The sequence below is a fragment of the Nyctibius grandis genome, chromosome 1 (assembly GCF_013368605.1).
Source record: "Nyctibius grandis isolate bNycGra1 chromosome 1, bNycGra1.pri, whole genome shotgun sequence".
NCBI classification, from domain to species: domain Eukaryota; kingdom Metazoa; phylum Chordata; class Aves; order Nyctibiiformes; family Nyctibiidae; genus Nyctibius; species Nyctibius grandis.
The window spans coordinates 103,167,361-103,185,260 of record NC_090658.1 but is presented as its reverse complement, the minus strand read 5'-3'; the positions used below and the strand labels follow the sequence as shown (position 1 = coordinate 103,185,260).

The window sequence follows — 17,900 nt, the reverse complement described above, 5'->3', positions numbered from 1 at the left end:
GGAAAGTTCACATAGGAACTATTTCTTTCCTTTTGCTTATATTTTCTAATGTCTGTCCCTCCTCCTCCTGCAGATAGCCTTCTGAAGTTCCTCTGAGAGACTATCTACGCTGCACCCAATAAAAGCTATATATCTGTTTCAAAAGCAAGTAAAGAAAAAGGTATGAGGTGTGTCACTCCCCCCTCCCTCTCTAGCCCTCTTATTTTCTGAAAGTTGTTCTAAATTATTTTCCCTTTGGCTGGGCTTGACATTCAATATGTTGAATGCGAATCTATTCACCACAACGACAAGACTTCACTGTTCTTGAGAAACCTTTAGACATTTTCTTTTACGGACTCTCACAGAGACCCTGAGGAAACCTCAAAATATTTAGACATTGGATAATTACAAAGGAATGATCCAAACATTTAAATGCTTATCCAAACTGATTTGAACAGTCAGATGTTTCAAGGTCAGTCAATACAATCTCTGATTAGTAGAGCTGAGTAAATATCTAAAGATTTTTCTTCAGGAAATGCTGTTTAAGTATTTAAAAAAATCTGCTGCAGCCATCCTATTCTATTTCTTGAGTTCACTTTCAGCTCAGCATTCAAATGACTATTTTCTGTTAGAGCAAAGAAAAATCAAAAATATGGATACTCACAATCAATGACATTGCATTCATGTGCACAACTAATGAAACCAATGGTGCTTGCATATTGTAGTCAAAAATTGCAGTGAAATATTGTAGTCAAAAATGAAAACCATAAACACATGAAGAAATTGTAATACGCTTACAAGCAGAAAATGAGACAAAGTAAATTGGATAAATTATTCATTGTAAATTAGTTTTTCATCTCTAGGATTCAGCGTGAAAGAACAACAATTACACATGACATTTGTTGCTGGTCAACAAATAGATTAACTCGCTTTTAGTATCCAGTCAGATACGTGACATAGTGTTTACTGGGGAAGAAAAACTGTGTTGATTGCTTCCTGCAAAATTAAAAATATTTTCCCCTAAAATATGATTTACAAATTCATATATAGACATATGACAGTGAATTTTTACTTCTACCTGTACACTAAGAGAGTTTTAATTATTCTCCCAGTCCGTACGATACCAAGATGATTTGGATTGCACTTACAAGTCTTTGCAAAATGGCGAGAGATTTTCATTGCAAACTGTTGGATGACATCAAGTCAGGGGAAGCCCATATATTCCCAGGTGTGGAAAACAGATGTTGAAAGGACATAGGAGACCGAAGGATCTCCAAAACATCTGAATTTGTCGTACAGGACAAGATGTTTCTTGCTACTAAGTAGGCAAAATAGAAACACAAACACATTTGTTCGTTTTTATTGGAATAATCTATCACAAATGAAAATGAGTCCTTCATTTGTGTGTATATTTTATGTTCCTGAGTGTAAGCATTTCAAAACAATGTGGAACTGGCTGAATGCTTTCGTAATCTTGATAACCCAGCTGCCTCAATTTCTCCTCCTGCTTTCCATATATTTACCATCCAGAAAAAACGTGAGAAATGTTCCCTAAAAACTGTTTAATACCCTAGGACATCTATCAGAACTGTAAATGAAAAAAAAAAAAGAAAAAGAAAATATTTACTTAATTTATAATCTTAATCTTACATTATAAGGGTTCTGTTTTGAAATTTGTCACTCATGGATTAGGAAAAGACTCAGTTCTGCACAGAAAGGAAGGTCTCGTATATTTTTATACTAACAGATAATATACTATCAAGGAAGGGTATGCTTTTTATATTCCTATTTTAGCAGGGCTTTTATCTCATTTAAAGATGGAAACTGTGTTGAGGTAAATAGTAACAGAGAGTGACTTTCTTCCCCTCCTTTTTTGCAGCTGTTGTCCAGTTGTGACTCTTGGCATTAACAGAATGTGCATCCCTGATTTGAAGTGGCTGTCATCTAATCTCCACTCTACAAACATAGATGGTTGAGTAAAGCTTTACCAACAAAGATGAATATCTGTTTCAGTTTCCTTTCTTCTGTTCTAGGAAGACCATTAATGAATAAAACTGCATCTTCTCAATTATAGTGTATCTTCTCAACTGTTCTCCTAGTGCTAGGATTGTGGAATGGACGGGATGTTCATCCTACCCTTGGATTTGCCACGGCTGGAAAAAGTCAGAAATCATATTTGATGGTATTTTTTTCTTCTACTTGGATATCTGTTGTTATGGTGATAGTTCCAGGAGGGAACATTAAGGAGGATGACTTGAAAGATTTGATGTTTACAACACAATTATTTTTAACAGCTCGTAAGAAAAGGTGACAGTACTGCTCCTTGCTAAATATGCATCATTGTATCAGCTTTCATGAAAATTACCTGAATTTCTACTATTTGTTATGTATCTGTAACACAATGTTGAATACAAATATACATACATATATTTATATGTAATAAAAGGGATTTGGAAGAACAAAAAAAAAACTTTCTTACAAAGAGTATAATCTGTTTTTCCTAAGAACTTGCCTACAGTAACAACTGACTTTTAATTATAATATAATCTTCAGAATATCTGTATTGCTCTTTCATGATACCCTGAAAGCAACCAAGCACGACCTTCTCATATCCAAAACTAAGCTGTGAACAATACTATGAACCCGAACCACCCAAAACAGGTCTGCAGACACGCTGCATCACCCAGGCTGTAATTCACCAGCAGGGAGTAAGCAGTAGAGACAAAGGAATAATTGTCCTAGAGTCTTCCAATTCAGAGGTACTTGATGTTCACCACAGAGTTTGGCTCACATCTGTTATTCATACATGTGGTTACTTACATATTCTTCATAGGCTTCGTGTGCAGGTGGCGGGGGTGGTCTGTAGCCTGGGACAGCCGGGGCGCCCCTTGCTCGAGGGGTGGGCACACCCCTCGCCACTGGTGGGACAGGGAGGGCTCCGCGGGTCACCGGTGTTCCTCTGGGTGCTTGGGCACCTCGTCCAGGTGGGGGCGGAGGAATTGCACCCCCACGTCCCCTGCGGGGAGCAAAAAATGAATGATCGCTTTGGCGTGTACAGCAAGGGAGGACATGCAAGTGCTACCCCATTTTAAAGGCTCTTACATTTTTACTACTATTTAAAGTACCATATAACTCTGGGGTTTTGGCAGCTACAATGTCATGCACTTTTAGGCAATACCTCAGGCAGAACTCATATTATGGAAAGGCATTATTTTTAAGCCATCCAGTGCCTTTTACACCTGATCTTCTTGTTGCTTGTACTAATGAAATTCTGGATCATTGTAATTCACGGAGTTGCAGAGTTACTCCAGAATAGTTTTAGAGGAAGAAGAAAGTAAGCAACTTTTTCTGTTGCTCTCAAACTATTTTACAAGAGCAGTCATCACTCTCATTCTCGTGTTTATTGATGGGTGGGAGAAACTGATTGGTAGAAGATGATGCAGGATTGCAGAAACTTGCAAGGCAATCTAAAGCAAGAGTATAATAGGAGAATAAGAGCTTTTCTTCCCATCTAATTTAGTTCAGCACAAGGGAAAGGTAGCACAGGAATCTGCTTTCCCCCACTGTGCAGAGAGAACAGCACATACAGATAAACACAGAGAGGTTTAGCATCCTCCCATTTATTTGCGCTAAATCCACCTTGCTGTACTAACCGGTAAGTCAGAAGAAGCTGCTACTGGTTAAAAAGAGGTTCTTGAAACTATACCATTGATAAATTAGAAGGGGGATATATCAGGGTCGCAATCTGTGAGTTTTGTTTCAGAGCAGTACGCTCCTGAGTGTGCTGCCCTTTCTGAATACTGTAAGTGCTGGGTATAACCATGTGTGACACCCAGATCCAGAGCTGTGAATGGAACTCAGGTCTACTGCAGCAGTATGAGCTGTGGCTTGTTCCCTGTTGAGACAACCAAACCCATAGCGCTAGCTTGTGATGTTGACTACTTTACTACAAGTTTCAGTAGCCAATTTTAGAATCACAGAATCACATAGAATGGTTTGGGTTGTAAGGGACCTTCATAGATCCCCTAATCCAAACCCCCTGCCATAGGCAGGGACATCTTTCACTAGATCAAGTTGCTCAAAGCCTTGTCCAACTTGACCTTGAATACTTTCAAGGACAGGGAATCAACAACTTCTTTGGGAAACCTGTTCCAGTGTCTCACCACCCTCATCAAAAACAATTTCTTCCCTGTGTCCAAACTAAACTTTCAGCTTAAAACCTTTGCCCCTTGTCCTGTCACTACAGGCCCAGGTAAAAAGTCTCTCTCTGTATTTCTTATAAGTCCCCTTCACATATGGAAAGGCCGCAATAAGCATCCAAGATCCTGTATCTGTCCAACTGATCCAATCATTTGGGTATTTTGCAGGAAGTGGGGGTCAGCACTCCACTGATTATGCTTTGAACCTAATTTAAAAGCTGCCAGTCTGAACATCATTATTAAGTCAAACCTTTCAGAGATCTCAGGTGTAAGGAAGACTGGTTTCTGAGCCCAAAAAGACTTTGAGTGGAAGATGGTCACGAATAACAAGTGTAAAAAATCCTATCTATGGGCATCATACCATTGATAAAAAATCCCATTCAAGAAGAACTGAGGGAAAATATGATAGACACCTTCAGGGGGGAAAAAAACAGGTCATAGGCAAGATCAGCCAGTTCAATTACCAAAGAACAACTCCTCTGTCAGCATAAAATAAGGTACCTCCATATCCTATTTCCTCCAAAATAAAAGTGGATTTCTTAGGATCCATCCTGAAATGATCTCTATGGATGCCTAGAAGTAGCTAGGTAACTCAGATGCCTGAGGCAACAAATTTCTTAAAGGTTCACAGTGAAAAATGAGTCTCAAAGAGTGTATTAAGATTAGACACTGGCCTTATGAACAAGCAGAGCTATGTTACTGGTATATGAAAAAATATTTGGAAGAATTCAGGAAACATTCATACACCAATGTTTTTAGATGATGCCAATGAAATTTATATAAAACTGAAAACTGATACAACAAATAAAATATAATGCAATATATATATTGTAGATATAATATGCATACAAAAAAGTAATTATTTGGTAAATAAAGTTCCATCCAGACTATGCAGCCTTGTCTGACTACACTATTTTATTGACCAATGATTTTATGCTACTGACCATACCAATTCTGTGCCTGCATAATAATATTCTTTCCTAGAAGTATCCTTTCACTGGCTTCATAATCTGCTCTGATTTGTTGTTTGATACTCGGATACCACCCACTGTAGCCTGTGAACTGTAGATCAGAGAACCTGGCACAACACAGACCACAGAAGTTATCAGAAGAAAAACATTTTGGTTTACTGACCATGATGTGTATGTGATTTTCTTTCTTTTTTTTTTTTTTTAACTGTTTGTTTTACCATTGTTTACACTTTCTAAAGCTGTTAGCATAATAGTTCAGGTTACCACACCTTGAAGGAGCTGCAGGTGGCACACGGATCCCTCTTCCTCGAATGCCCCGTCCACGTGCTGAATCCTCTGAACCGTTCAAATATGACAGTTCTCTCAGCTGCTCCTGGCGAATTTCATCATTATAATCCTGAAATGCAAATGGTGAAACTTGCTGAAACTTTGTATTTTGGCTGAGCTGCCAAACCACCCAAAACAGAAAATACATGGATGGTATTTGGGTGAATTGCTCTGCTTTATCACTTGCGTGCTGAAAAAACATACAGTGAGAGTGGACAACTACCTATAATATGTGGACAGACAAATTTATATGGGTAGTTATAGTGGCCATAAAGAATATGTACACACAAAATAAGAGACAAAACACAGAAGGCATAAACACAAAGCAGACAATAAGAACACATCTGTATACGAGATGCAAATGGACTTTCACATACAAAAGGTACCATTCACAAACAACTTGAAATTAGACTGAAAAATGCATTTTATAAATATTTTACATTTTTTTGGCAGACATCCCTAGCTACCTTTACGCACTTGAAACACAAATTCCGCCTTACATTGTACCTTAGCATGCAAAATTTACACTAGAGTCATTTGATTGGATGGTTTAATCCAATATCAATTAGCATCATTGAACATAGCCTTCAGTTGTTCTGTATATCCAATAAACAACTTCTGAAAGGAGCTCTCTCTTTAGGACTCATAAGTAACAAAGCTATGTTTACTATACAAAATTGTTAAATGATATAAAATAGGACCATTCTAAGACTGCAGGGTATCAACTCCAGCACTGTAAGCTTCTGCTGGCTTAGTAAACAAAACATCAGATGAATTTCCTTTTCTTACTGATACAAAATACATAATATTGGGCAATTTTTACTTATTTTGCAACCTTTGTCTCAGTCAGAAGTTCCTTTTTCTTTAGCTTCCTTCTTTTTGTATTCAGCGCTCTGCCTGTTGATCGTGGTAATAAGATCCCACTGCAGCAGCCGTCTTGCTGGCAGCAGAACTGTGTGACAACTAATTAGTGTCTCAAAACAGAAAGGATTATTGAATTTCAGCCCTTCAGTCTTTCCATCCTTCCACAGGCAACTGCCATTGACTGTCATGCAAGGGTCTGAAAATGCTACAGTGCCTGCTGCTTCTTGGGTGGGTGACTGTCCAGGACGCATTACAAGTGACGCCTCTTTTTAGCCAAGTTAAAAACCAAGCGAACAGTGAGATAGAACTGGGGCCTTGTTTGTTCCTTCTCCTTCCTGAGGAGGTTCAGGAAATCCGTTTAAAGATATGATGCTGACCCTGTTGTGTTCTAGAAGAGTGTAGGCCTGGTCACGATTTCCCTTCTAAATTTCTAGGGAATGCAGCGTAAGTAAAATCTATTAATGACATTTAGAAAAGAATCCCATTTATACAATATCATGCGTGATATTTGCAGCATAATCATAATTAAAAAAAAATCACTAATTTGCTAATAAACCAGATAATGGCTTTTAGTTCACACCAATCCCCAAATCTTATTGCAAATTTTTCTATAATTCTAACTTTAATGGTAATAAGCAAAGACATCTTCCTAAATCAATGTGCTCTGTAAAACACAGCGGGGAAAACACAGATAGAATCAATGAGGGCACATTTACAGCAATTGCTGAACAGGTACCATCTACTGTGCCTTGCTTAATATCATCTGTTATTCACACTGGCTTTACAAGGATTAGGACTCCAAACTTGCTGATTGAGTTTACCCTTCAGATTCCACACCAGTGCTGGGACTGAACTTCATCAATAATGCAAGTAAATTTTGTAAGAGAAAGACGTGGGGGGGAAAAAAAAAAAAGAGAAAGGACCTGGAAGGAACAGAAATTGGAACTTTCTGTTTTGCTGCTTCAATCTCTCTCCTTTGGAACATTGCCATATAAATGAATTCTACCAGAAATTGCCTCAAAGCTGCTATTCCTTCCTCAGATACACATATTTAAAATCTTAGTATTGACAAAACAGGAAATCCAAATTAAATTTATAATACAGCAAGATCTGAAAATCTACACCATTCTGTTATGCAATGCCCTAGTTTTTCTACAGGTTATTTACTGCATGTCCAGTTAAGAAATATGTACAATATATTTTGAAATGGCAAGGTAAAGACAACAAAGTGCAAGGAGGACAGTAATAAAGATTCTGGGATGGGTATCTTGAAAGAGAAATATTTCAATAAAAAATTATAACTCTATATAGATCATTTATGTTATGTGTTCTTTAAAAAGCATAATAAAGATCATAATTTCTAAACCTGAAATCTGAAATTTTCAACAGAAATGCTCACTGCAACTCTTTCATTAAACAGCAACATAACACTGAATTAATCTTTCGTAACTGCTACACGAGTCTAGCTAGAGACAGAGTATCCTGCTGAATATTTAATTGTAGCTGTGTTCAGGGCCTAGCACACCAGCAAAATTATGCTGCTGATGTTTCATATATATCTAGTCCCAAGAGAGAGTACAAGAATTTGCAAAGCATACCTATACTGAAGAAAGTATAGTGAAGTAGCTACACACTGCAGTACTATATTGTGTTTCAGAAAAAAACCCTACTCCTCGTATTAAAATAAGCTCATGAGAAATGTTCTGTACTTCTTAGCTTTTCTTAAATCTCTCTAATAGTCTTGTAGCTATTCTTACAGATGATAATCTGTAGTAACCTATATGTTTTGCTGTTGTTCGTATCCTTAAATAGATTATAATTTATAAACAGCTTTTTCATTTACTGATCATACTAAGGGTGCCACCTACTCATATCAAGGTGGTCAATGTTTGCAAACAACCACTCCAGGTGAGCTAACCACCCACGCCCATGACTCTTCACCTAAACATGCTTCTTGACTTTAGAAATACCAAGGATTTACAACCTTAGCAAAGTCAGTGGCACCCAGGGCCACCATAAATTGTAATGTTTATGTAAGTGCCTAAAAAACAAATTACGTATTTACAGAAAACATTCAGTATTCTACAGTACATGAACACATTTACCCCATATTACCAAAATTATGTTTATTAATGAGGGTTGGGAATGACTAATTAGGTTGGTTGCCTTGACTGCTCTAGGAAAAAAGGGAACCCATTAGTATCAGAGCATGAATGGTGGCAGCTCACCCCGGGCACCCTTCTGGCAGCAGTGGCAGAGAGGTCCTGCAAAGAGGGGAAAGCATGTAAGCTGCTAGAGAACTCAATAAACCATTTTGGTAAAAAATATAGCAAAGTATGACGCAAGCTGCAAAACCTGTTCTGAATTAACAAGAAACACGTAGTGACAAGGGAGGAGAGATAATAAAGAAATCAAAGGGCAAGGCACAGACATTTTGGGAATATATATTTATCATTAGCATAAAAAAGGCTCATAGAAGTCAAGCATAACTCAATCCCTTGAGGATTGTGATCTCCTGCCCTGATATGCTTCGCACGTTTAAGTTCTTTCCATGTACATGAATGATTTGCACTATTAATAAATACCATTACTCTTATCTGTGACAGCTGAATTTCATTCTAACTCCATAGTTAAGGAGACAGTAATTTAGGTTAAATGTAAACTACCTTAAAGATGCAGAGTTATGCAAGTCAAACCTAAAATGATAATCACAATTCTTCACATTGACAATTTTGAAGTATGAATAGCGCTCACTTGGTCCCTTATACAGATAACGTTTTATAGAATACACACATTCCTTACACAGTTAAGCTAGCCATGTATCATGCAAAGAGCAGACTATGCTCCACATAGTTTTGCTACTACAAGGACAGATTTACAGGTATCTTAATTCTACAAACACCTACATATTAACAGCTTCTATTTAAGTCATTAAATCCCTTGATTTTAACTGAGTGAGAAAGTAGACACAAAAATAAAGGTTTTTCTTGTAGTTATTTTCCCTGTAACTCTTCAAGTGCTCCCTACCTGGCCTATGCAGAGGTCCTACTGTCCTGGAAATCTCAGTCTGCACTGCCTGAACTACGAAACTCTCTCTCTCAGGCATCTAATATTCTCTGAAGCTCTTTTTGCCAACAGAGAGCACCACATTCACAGACATATGTACACCCCACCCTTAGATCCTCTATTCCCACGCTCAAGTAGCTGAAAGGAAACAGGAGACGGATTTGGACTCTGCGGCACTTCTGTATCCTGCCCAGCTCCCAGCATCAGTAAAAGAGCACCAGGGCTCCATGTATTTGCATAGATTCACTGAAGCTAGAGTATCTCCCCTAAATGTTGCTGCCTTGGGGCTGTTTTCAGGCAGCTTAAATTTCAATTAGCCTAAAATTTCGAGTACATACTCAGAAAACCCATAGCCAGACAACAGGACAGAGACGTCCCAGTGAATTTTAGGTGGAGCTAGGTGATGTGAATATGGCCCTTTTTTGTTTGCTTCTTTGTTTTTAGATACATAATAATTTTGGACACTAAAAGAGACATCGTCCTTATGCTCCCTTGTGTATATGGGGAAGCATTAAGCCTGTGAAAGTAACTGGTGGTGAGGATCTCCCTGGACTCGTTGCTTCTTTGCATTCACTGTGGCCTCATGAGTGTGAGCTGTGCTATGATTCAGCTTCAAAGCATGGTGAGGTGACTCAGGGGGTCAGGATCTGTAGTTAATTACACTGAAGAGGCCAAGAACCCAGGAACTCCCACTTTCTAGCTGAGTGCTTTAATATCAAACTGTTACAAACCAGAAAAATAGCACTGGCTACTCAGTATCAGCAAAGCTTGGTCAACTAAATCCTGAGCTGACAGAGATATTTGGCATTTGCTGTTATTTCTGTATACTCTAAGATCCTGTCCTAAGACTCCAATGCATTTAAAAAATGTAAACATATCGAACTTTTCCCTGCACATATCCAAAGCCTCTCTCTATGACTGTCTGCTTAAGAAACTTACACAATAGTGCCAGGTAGGTTGGATAGCCCTCTCGCCCTCTCCATCACCTAAAATTTGGGTGAGACAGCGTCTCAGCTGGGCATGTAAATTAGGTGGATGCAACTGCATCCTCAAACTTCATTCTTTGCCTCTCTAATAATAATCCAAAGTTCATTGCAAAACACGAGATTAATCTGAGGCTGAGACCATGCCCAACCAATCAATTCCTACAAAGTTTATCAGAACCGTGGGAGCTGGCTCTAGCCCACCCTACATGGGTGTCTGATGGGTATGGCATATGTTCTCAACAGTATACGGAGGAGCTGAAAACCAACAGCTGTTTTGATGTTCCTAGATAAGATCCATGCTCTCTGAACCCATGTTAATGTATATGCATGGTTTCCTGGTTACCTACAAAGCCATCTGTTAAGATGGCTTTTTGCCCATTCGCAGATTGATCTGATTATTTCACTAGAGCATAGGTGCCAGGCAATGATAGGTTTAGATGGACAGCCTGCAGTGCACCACAAGCGACAATCCTTCTGCCAGAAGTCCTCCTCCGTGACTCCAATATTGCATTAGCAACACATGCCTCTGCATTTGCCCATATATATGTCAGCACTTATGTAAGGCCATTTTGTGTGCATGCAGTTCTCTGGCAGCCAGTAGCCTCAACAAATACATAAAAATATAAATATAATCCATCTGAGCCCAGGGAAGAAACGATTTTCCCTAAGCAATCAGCAACTTAGCCAGACCCACATAAACATTATGCCCTTTCACTTGCCACATGTGCAAAAAATTGCTGTCTTTACCTGCTTGTAGTCTGTCTGAAAAATAAACCTTAATTGTGTGGGTCACCCTTAGAGATTGCAACACGTAAAATAGACCATACATTTCTCTCAGTAGCAGTCTGAATGTGTTGCAGCCAATATGAGTTTCAGCTTATAAATGCCTATGGGCAGAATGCAAGGAGACATAAGCTGGAGCCACGTACACTTGCCTTTGAGGTTGGTTGACAGCTGGGGGATTTGTCAGCTTGCCACAGAGAGCACTAACCCAAGCATGGATGTCATTTTTCTCTTTGAGCATGCACAATTAAATCTGCCTGGCATCATCAGCATGGGGCACCACACTCTACAAGCAGCGCCGAAGGGAGGGGGGATGTCTTGCTTCTCGGCACCTGAAGAGAAGCTGCCAATCCCAGAGTGTAAATTGTGCATAGGCAACTGCTATGCAACTTCGACCCAGATATTTTAGTCTTTGCTAGAACAGAGCAAAAGAAGCCTCATCTAATTGTACAATCAATTTAATTTTTTTTTCATACTAAAGAGAGCTTTTAACAGAAGATTATTCCAGTTTACATGGAAATGCTGTTAGCCACACAAAATAACCACACTGAAGATGGCTGAATGACATTTGGAAAACTTGCAGAAACCTGTATTAAATTTCAGTCATTTGCCCCAATTTGTTCCACTCCTCTTGCTCACAGGCCCCCAGACAAATGGATACTGTGGTCCGTAGTTCATTCAAACGACAGCTACGATGCCACAGAATCAGTTAGCTGACAGCTCCCTATCCCTGAATTTAATTCCAAGTGAATCCTGTCTGCCAGAGACTTGTGCTTATTTACAGCTATCACTTGAAGGGGATATATAAGGGAACTGGTAATATGAACAGAGGGCATATAGCAGGCTGCAGGAAGGGTGGTGTAGCCACCTACTCCTGAAGAAATCATTATGGATTTGCACTGGGTGTTTACACTGGCTCCTAGGAAGGAAGGGATGTGATATGGCTGGTCCTCTGGGAAAACCCAGTTGCTTCAAAGGAGGCAGGGAGAGGAGTAGGACTGCCACTGCTCTTCCCCAGCTGTTTGTTGGAGCTCCACTACTAATGAGATCACTAATTGCTCTTAAGGCTGGAGTCATTGTCTACTATAGTCTATGTTAAAGACAAAAAAAGTAACAAGCTATACGTAGTACCCACACATCTTTTTTTTTTCCCCAGCTGTGCCAGGTGCTGTATTGCCTCCTGCTAACCCACTACTGTAGGTTTGCAGCCCCCTTGTCAAGGATAACAGGGATGGCAACAGCAGCCAGCAAAATTCAGACACATTTACTCTTGTTTAGCGTGCCTGTCTCATCCAGCCCGGCTACAGCTACGCTGTCTTGGTCCCATGTGCCACAGTAAACAAAAGATGCTGCTCAACCTGAGGAGACTGGAAAGAGCAATGAAAGATGAGAAGTTTAGGCAAGAAAATATCTTACTACAGGTTTGTTGAGAGCCCTTTCTTTTATGGCCTCTCCTGATGGCACTGCACCAGCACCAGCAGCTTTGCTGCCTGGCACAGATGCTTGGCAGAGAAGAAACTGGTGGCTCAGACTGTGGCAAAGCTGGACTGACAGCGAGAAAAAGGATGAAGACTTTCCTTCCTTTGTCAGTGCAGCAGCAGGCATAGAAACTCCTTCCAGAAACCTCAGGCTGCCAACAGGGCTTGGCTTTGGAGAGGCTGCAGTGCCTCTACATTCTCCCTCGTCAGAGGTCGAGGCAGAAAACACAGTATCTGTATTTCTTGTGCACTCCTGCTACACAGAAATCTGACTAACCCAAAGTAATCAGCACAGCACATCTTCCCCAGAGCCAAGACTTTTTTGCATACTAAGGAAAAAAATACAACAAAACATGCTGGGAAGATGGTCTGTAATAGCACTCTTGTAAAAATACAAGAGCAATTTTCAGTGCTGGAATCAAAGATATTTTAAATCTGCTTGGTTCGAACTGCTATAATCTAGATTAGTTTCAGTATTGAGAGATTCATGGATAGCCAATGTAATGATACAGAGGACGACCACAGGAGAACAAGCAGGTAGGTATGCGAGGAGTCCCCCTTCACACTAAATTCAATAAGCATGAGGAAAAGACAGTGAAAAGAAGCTGCTATTGAATCTCAGGGTCACTATCTGAACTGTCCCAGAAACTAAAAATCTAAAAATAATTTAGACTCAACTTTCTGAAGTTTATGCCAAACTTCAAGTGAGAAAGAGGGCAAATATAGAAATAAATAAACAAAAAATATTGAAAGGAAAGGGAAGAAACATCAAATAAGAAAAGTTGAAATCATGTCATTGGAAAAAGAAAATAAACGGCAAGCTCAATAAATTAGCAAAAAGTACTTTCTCAATTATCTAAGTTTAAAAAAGTTGATTTAATAATTCCATTAGGCAGGTATGCATCAAGCGTAAGATGTCGTAGGTTTTGTCTTTTTAGAATAAAATCTGAGACAAAAGGAAAGATGATTAAGGAAATGACAAGCAGTAACAGGAGGCAGAAAATCATTTACAAAGAAAAGCTTAGACCATGTACCAAGTACAGATACACTCATTCCCAAGTGTCTCTCCACCCTTTTTGAAGACATGATGTATGAAAGATTAGGAATGAAGTGTATAAAACTGAGCAAGTGCTACAATTAATGCAGCCACATATAGGTGAAAATATTGTCAGAATTTCAAGCTCAACAATTTAAGATGTAACATGGTAAAATTTTATCAGTTCTATATTTGTTATTATTTAATTTGAATATATTTTATTTTGTTATTGCATAAACCCTTGTAAATAAAATTATCCACCAGGAGACATGGCATCTATATTTATAATGTCTCCTTTTCTGCTCTGCAGCATGTATTAAGGAAGGTTTCAGGTACTTTAACACAATTACCTCTGCTTTTTTTTTTTTTTTTTTAACAGAATATCAGCTAATTCCTGCTTATTACCAGGTAGCAAAAAGTTCTGCCTCTCAAAATCTTCTAGCTTCTTACGTTGCTTCAAGACCGGTGCATCTAACCCAGCCCTCTCCACGTGGCTGCACAAGGAGACAGGCTTTAGATCAAACAAACAATCTAGGCTCCAGGGGAAAAGTGAAATAAGCTCCACAGCTAAAGGACCTTCTCACTGAGAACATCTAAACAGAAGTGACTGAAGATCCAGATCAAGCACAACTATTAACCCAAGGAGTGGCAGTGTGGTGGGGGGAGAGATGTAGGCTGTCCTGTGGAATGCTGCCAGAAGACTTACAGGTAAACAATCTATTTATAAACAGCACCCAGAAGTGGAAAAACAGCTTTTAAACAGATGCATTTATAGCAAGATATTCCATTTAGTATATGAGCTTCTGTATTTCATCCCAGCTTCTGCACACACTTAAGTGTTGCTCCAAATACGGTATATTCCTGCATCAGGTAATCTTGATGATATGCATTGGACAGAGGTGAAAACTGTATTCAGAGAATCACAGAATCAACCAACCAGGTTGGAAGAGACCTCTGGGATCATCGAGTCTAACCGTTGCCCTGACACTACTCTGTCAACTAGACCATGGCACTAAGTGCCATGTCCAGTCTTTTCTTAAACACATCCAGAGATGGTGACTCCACCACCTCCCTGGGCAGCCCATTCCAATGTCTAATAACCCTTTCTGAAAATAAATTCTTCCTAAGGTCCAACCTGAACCTCCTCTGGCGAAGCTTTAGGCTGTGTCCTCTTGTCCTTTATTCTCAAGAGGAAAACGTCAGCTGTACTGGAGAGATACAAATGGGATAAAGAACGTCAGACTTAGCTATCATTTTCCCTAGATAATACCAGATTCATTAGCATATAAGTTCTTCAACTTCATTTCTGACTCGCAAGCCCACCAGTGGATTTTCATATAAACTGATTTAATTTTATGGAAACGCAACACAATAGAATTTAAACTAAACTTTTAAAGAGTTTCACGATGATAATCTTATCATTGAAGATTAAACTCCAACTTCCTAATATCTGAACATATTTCCTGTAATAAAAGAAACAAATAGCATTCAATACTTTTCCATGATTTCCAGGCAACACAATCAGCAACTATACATGGCACTGAAAGGGAAAATAGGGGAAGGAGGTAAAATGGGCTTGGAAAACACACGTTCAGTTTCTTTCCATTTCACATTATTTTACTGTTATAGACATATTGAAGTATTTTAAAAGTATTTAAAAGTATTTAAAAGTATTTTAAAAGGGTGACCCTACCTAGTTTCTTAACTACTGCAATACATACAGTTCTGCACTTGCAAACATTTTTTTACATTTGTTTTAATTTTTTATACTATTTGAATAACGGTACATAAGTGCACATATGGTGCTCCTCCCTGCTTATTATGAATGCCCGTTGCTGAATCGTATCGAAATGCCTAGGTCTCTTTGAAGCTATTAATCTGGTCCTTTATCAAAGAAAAACCTTATTAAATCTAATTCTGTGCTATGAATCAGAAATTCAGAAAAAAGGAATTACTAAGTTACTTCCTTTTTTATTCACAGAGATGAAATATTGTTTCCTTTTTCTTCTGTTATAGCAGATAGTGCACACATGAGAACTGGGTGAAACGAATGCTCACAGAACTTTTTCCAAGCCAAATGTTAATCACTCTTTCATATTAGAACTAATCATTCAGTCTTTCCTAAAAAGCTAAAGCAAAAAGATTCTGTAATTGTTTACTAAAATTGTATGAAAACAAGTATAGGTATTTAAAATACAGCATGTATTGTAGACTGGCTCCTAAGGGAATATTATTAATTTTTAATATGGCTAACATTATCCTGGCCATAAATCTCCTTTCTTAAATTCGCAGACTGAATTGGGATAGTGAAAATATGGTTGAATAATTAGGAAATGGGACATAAAAGAGCAATCTTTCTCTTTTTTTTCTGTCCTGGAAATACAAGGTCAGATTGAGGAGGTGTTTTAACATATGAGTGAGCATGACTCATATGTTAAGGTACTCAAGGTGCTGAAGTACCTTGCTGAGCTCAGTGCCACCTTAAAACTGGACTCACTCATTCCATCTGGAAAGAGGATCCCAGCAGCTGTTACCCAAGCACCACACTAAGCTGGATTTGCCAAGCAGATTTCCCATTCAGCACAAATTCAGAGCACACGTGTGAGAGCCACTGACTCCACTTGTGTTCAGGCCTTCAGGATAGTTACCCCACACATACAAACCCCACAAACACATGCAAACCAGGCACTCAGAGCCTTGCTGGCTGTTAGGACAACCCCTGATGGTCTCAAATCCCACCCCTGATTTTGCTCTAGAAGCATGATTGGGGTTTGAAATCAGACCTGTGTTCTTGACTAAGAAAAAAGATCCCACTGATTTCAGTGCTTTTCTGTGACAAAAAGCTGGGGCAGGTGGCAAGTTGTAGAGATAGAGGGTTTTTAGTCATATAACTAAAAATGTAACTTAATTTTTAATTAAAAATAAAAGCTAGTGCTAATAAGACTCAGCTGTGAACACAAAACTATTAGCTGAATGATGCACTGATTATTGGTTCCTCACCTGTCTTCTATTCTGCTAGAAAACCTATGGTGAGCTATCTTAACATCAATGGAATAAATAGCCATCACCTTACATTACATGTTTTCCAACTAAACAATTATATAGACTTACAGCATAAGTATTTGGAACAGAATACAAGTTATTGTGAACCCATTAGTTCCAAGCTATTATTTAGCCATAATCAACCCAGTTCAGCATTATTGATTTTAGAAGCATGGAAATCCGTGCTAGACGTTCCTTCTGCTTTTCCATTCAATTCAAGTAAAGTGTCCTAAATTTAGTTCAATGTGTCAAGTTTAGGACAACTAAATACCTCATCTTTCAATATAATAATTCACCTCATTATAGAAAATAAGAGTGGACATTAGAGAAATGACAGTAACTTCATCACTGTTGTTTTGTTGAAGAGTGCTGTAAATGGAATTAACTGAGACTAGTTTATTTCTTTTTTTCATAATTCAAATGATCAATTATTTTAACTGAAATGTATTTAATTAAAACTGAAATATATTTAATTTAATTAAATTGTCAATGTCTGCCATTTGTTTTAATGCTAAATCTGGATAGGTACTGGATATCAATGTCTCATTATGCATTTAAATTCAGCATAGCAAGCCAAATCAAACACATATGACTTCATCACACCTCAAGGTGCTGAGTACTCTCAGCTTCTGGTGGATACAACTAATCCTACTTAGCAGCAAAGGTAGATTATTTTATTGAATTTAAGCCTCCCAGCCTGGGGTTTACGCGATTAAATTCTCCATTCCAGCTCTCTCCCAGGCATGTCTGACTAACCGGCACTGTTATTTACACTCACCACTGCTTGAGCTAAGTGAATTGGGTAAAAGTCTCACGATTCTCTCAGACTCCTAAAACCTCCTATAAACAACTTGGGTTGGAAATTTCTGTCTTAACCTGAAATTTTTGAAGTCCAGGCTTTCCTGCTGTCATCCCAGAGCCTTACTGAGGCATTCTGAGAACTATCATACCTGATATTGCTGTGGTTAATAACCCAGATTTTTTTATCACTGAACTTGGTGATTTCAAGGTACACAAACTGGAAAATTTTAATTGCTCTCAAGTCTGCTTGTCTGTTCTTGTAGGCCCGTTTACCAGCAGTTAAACCATCAGTGTTTACTTTTCTGCACATGATGAAAAGGAGAAGACAGACACCTCTTCATGCCTCTACTCTTTCCTTTGAGCATCTA

General features: G+C 38.6%; 1 protein-coding gene across 1 annotated transcript in view; it reads right to left on the bottom strand.

The window, feature by feature from the left end:
* Positions 1-17,900, bottom strand: part of KHDRBS2 (KH RNA binding domain containing, signal transduction associated 2) — a 409,730-nt gene that overhangs the window by 113,881 nt on the left and 277,949 nt on the right. Inside the window, exons 5-6 of the mRNA XM_068407910.1 lie at positions 5,419-5,546; positions 2,800-2,995 (exon numbers count right to left, since the gene is read on the bottom strand). Of these exons, the coding sequence (XP_068264011.1) occupies positions 2,800-2,995; positions 5,419-5,546 (324 nt within the window). The remainder of the gene's footprint in view (positions 1-2,799; positions 2,996-5,418; positions 5,547-17,900) is intronic.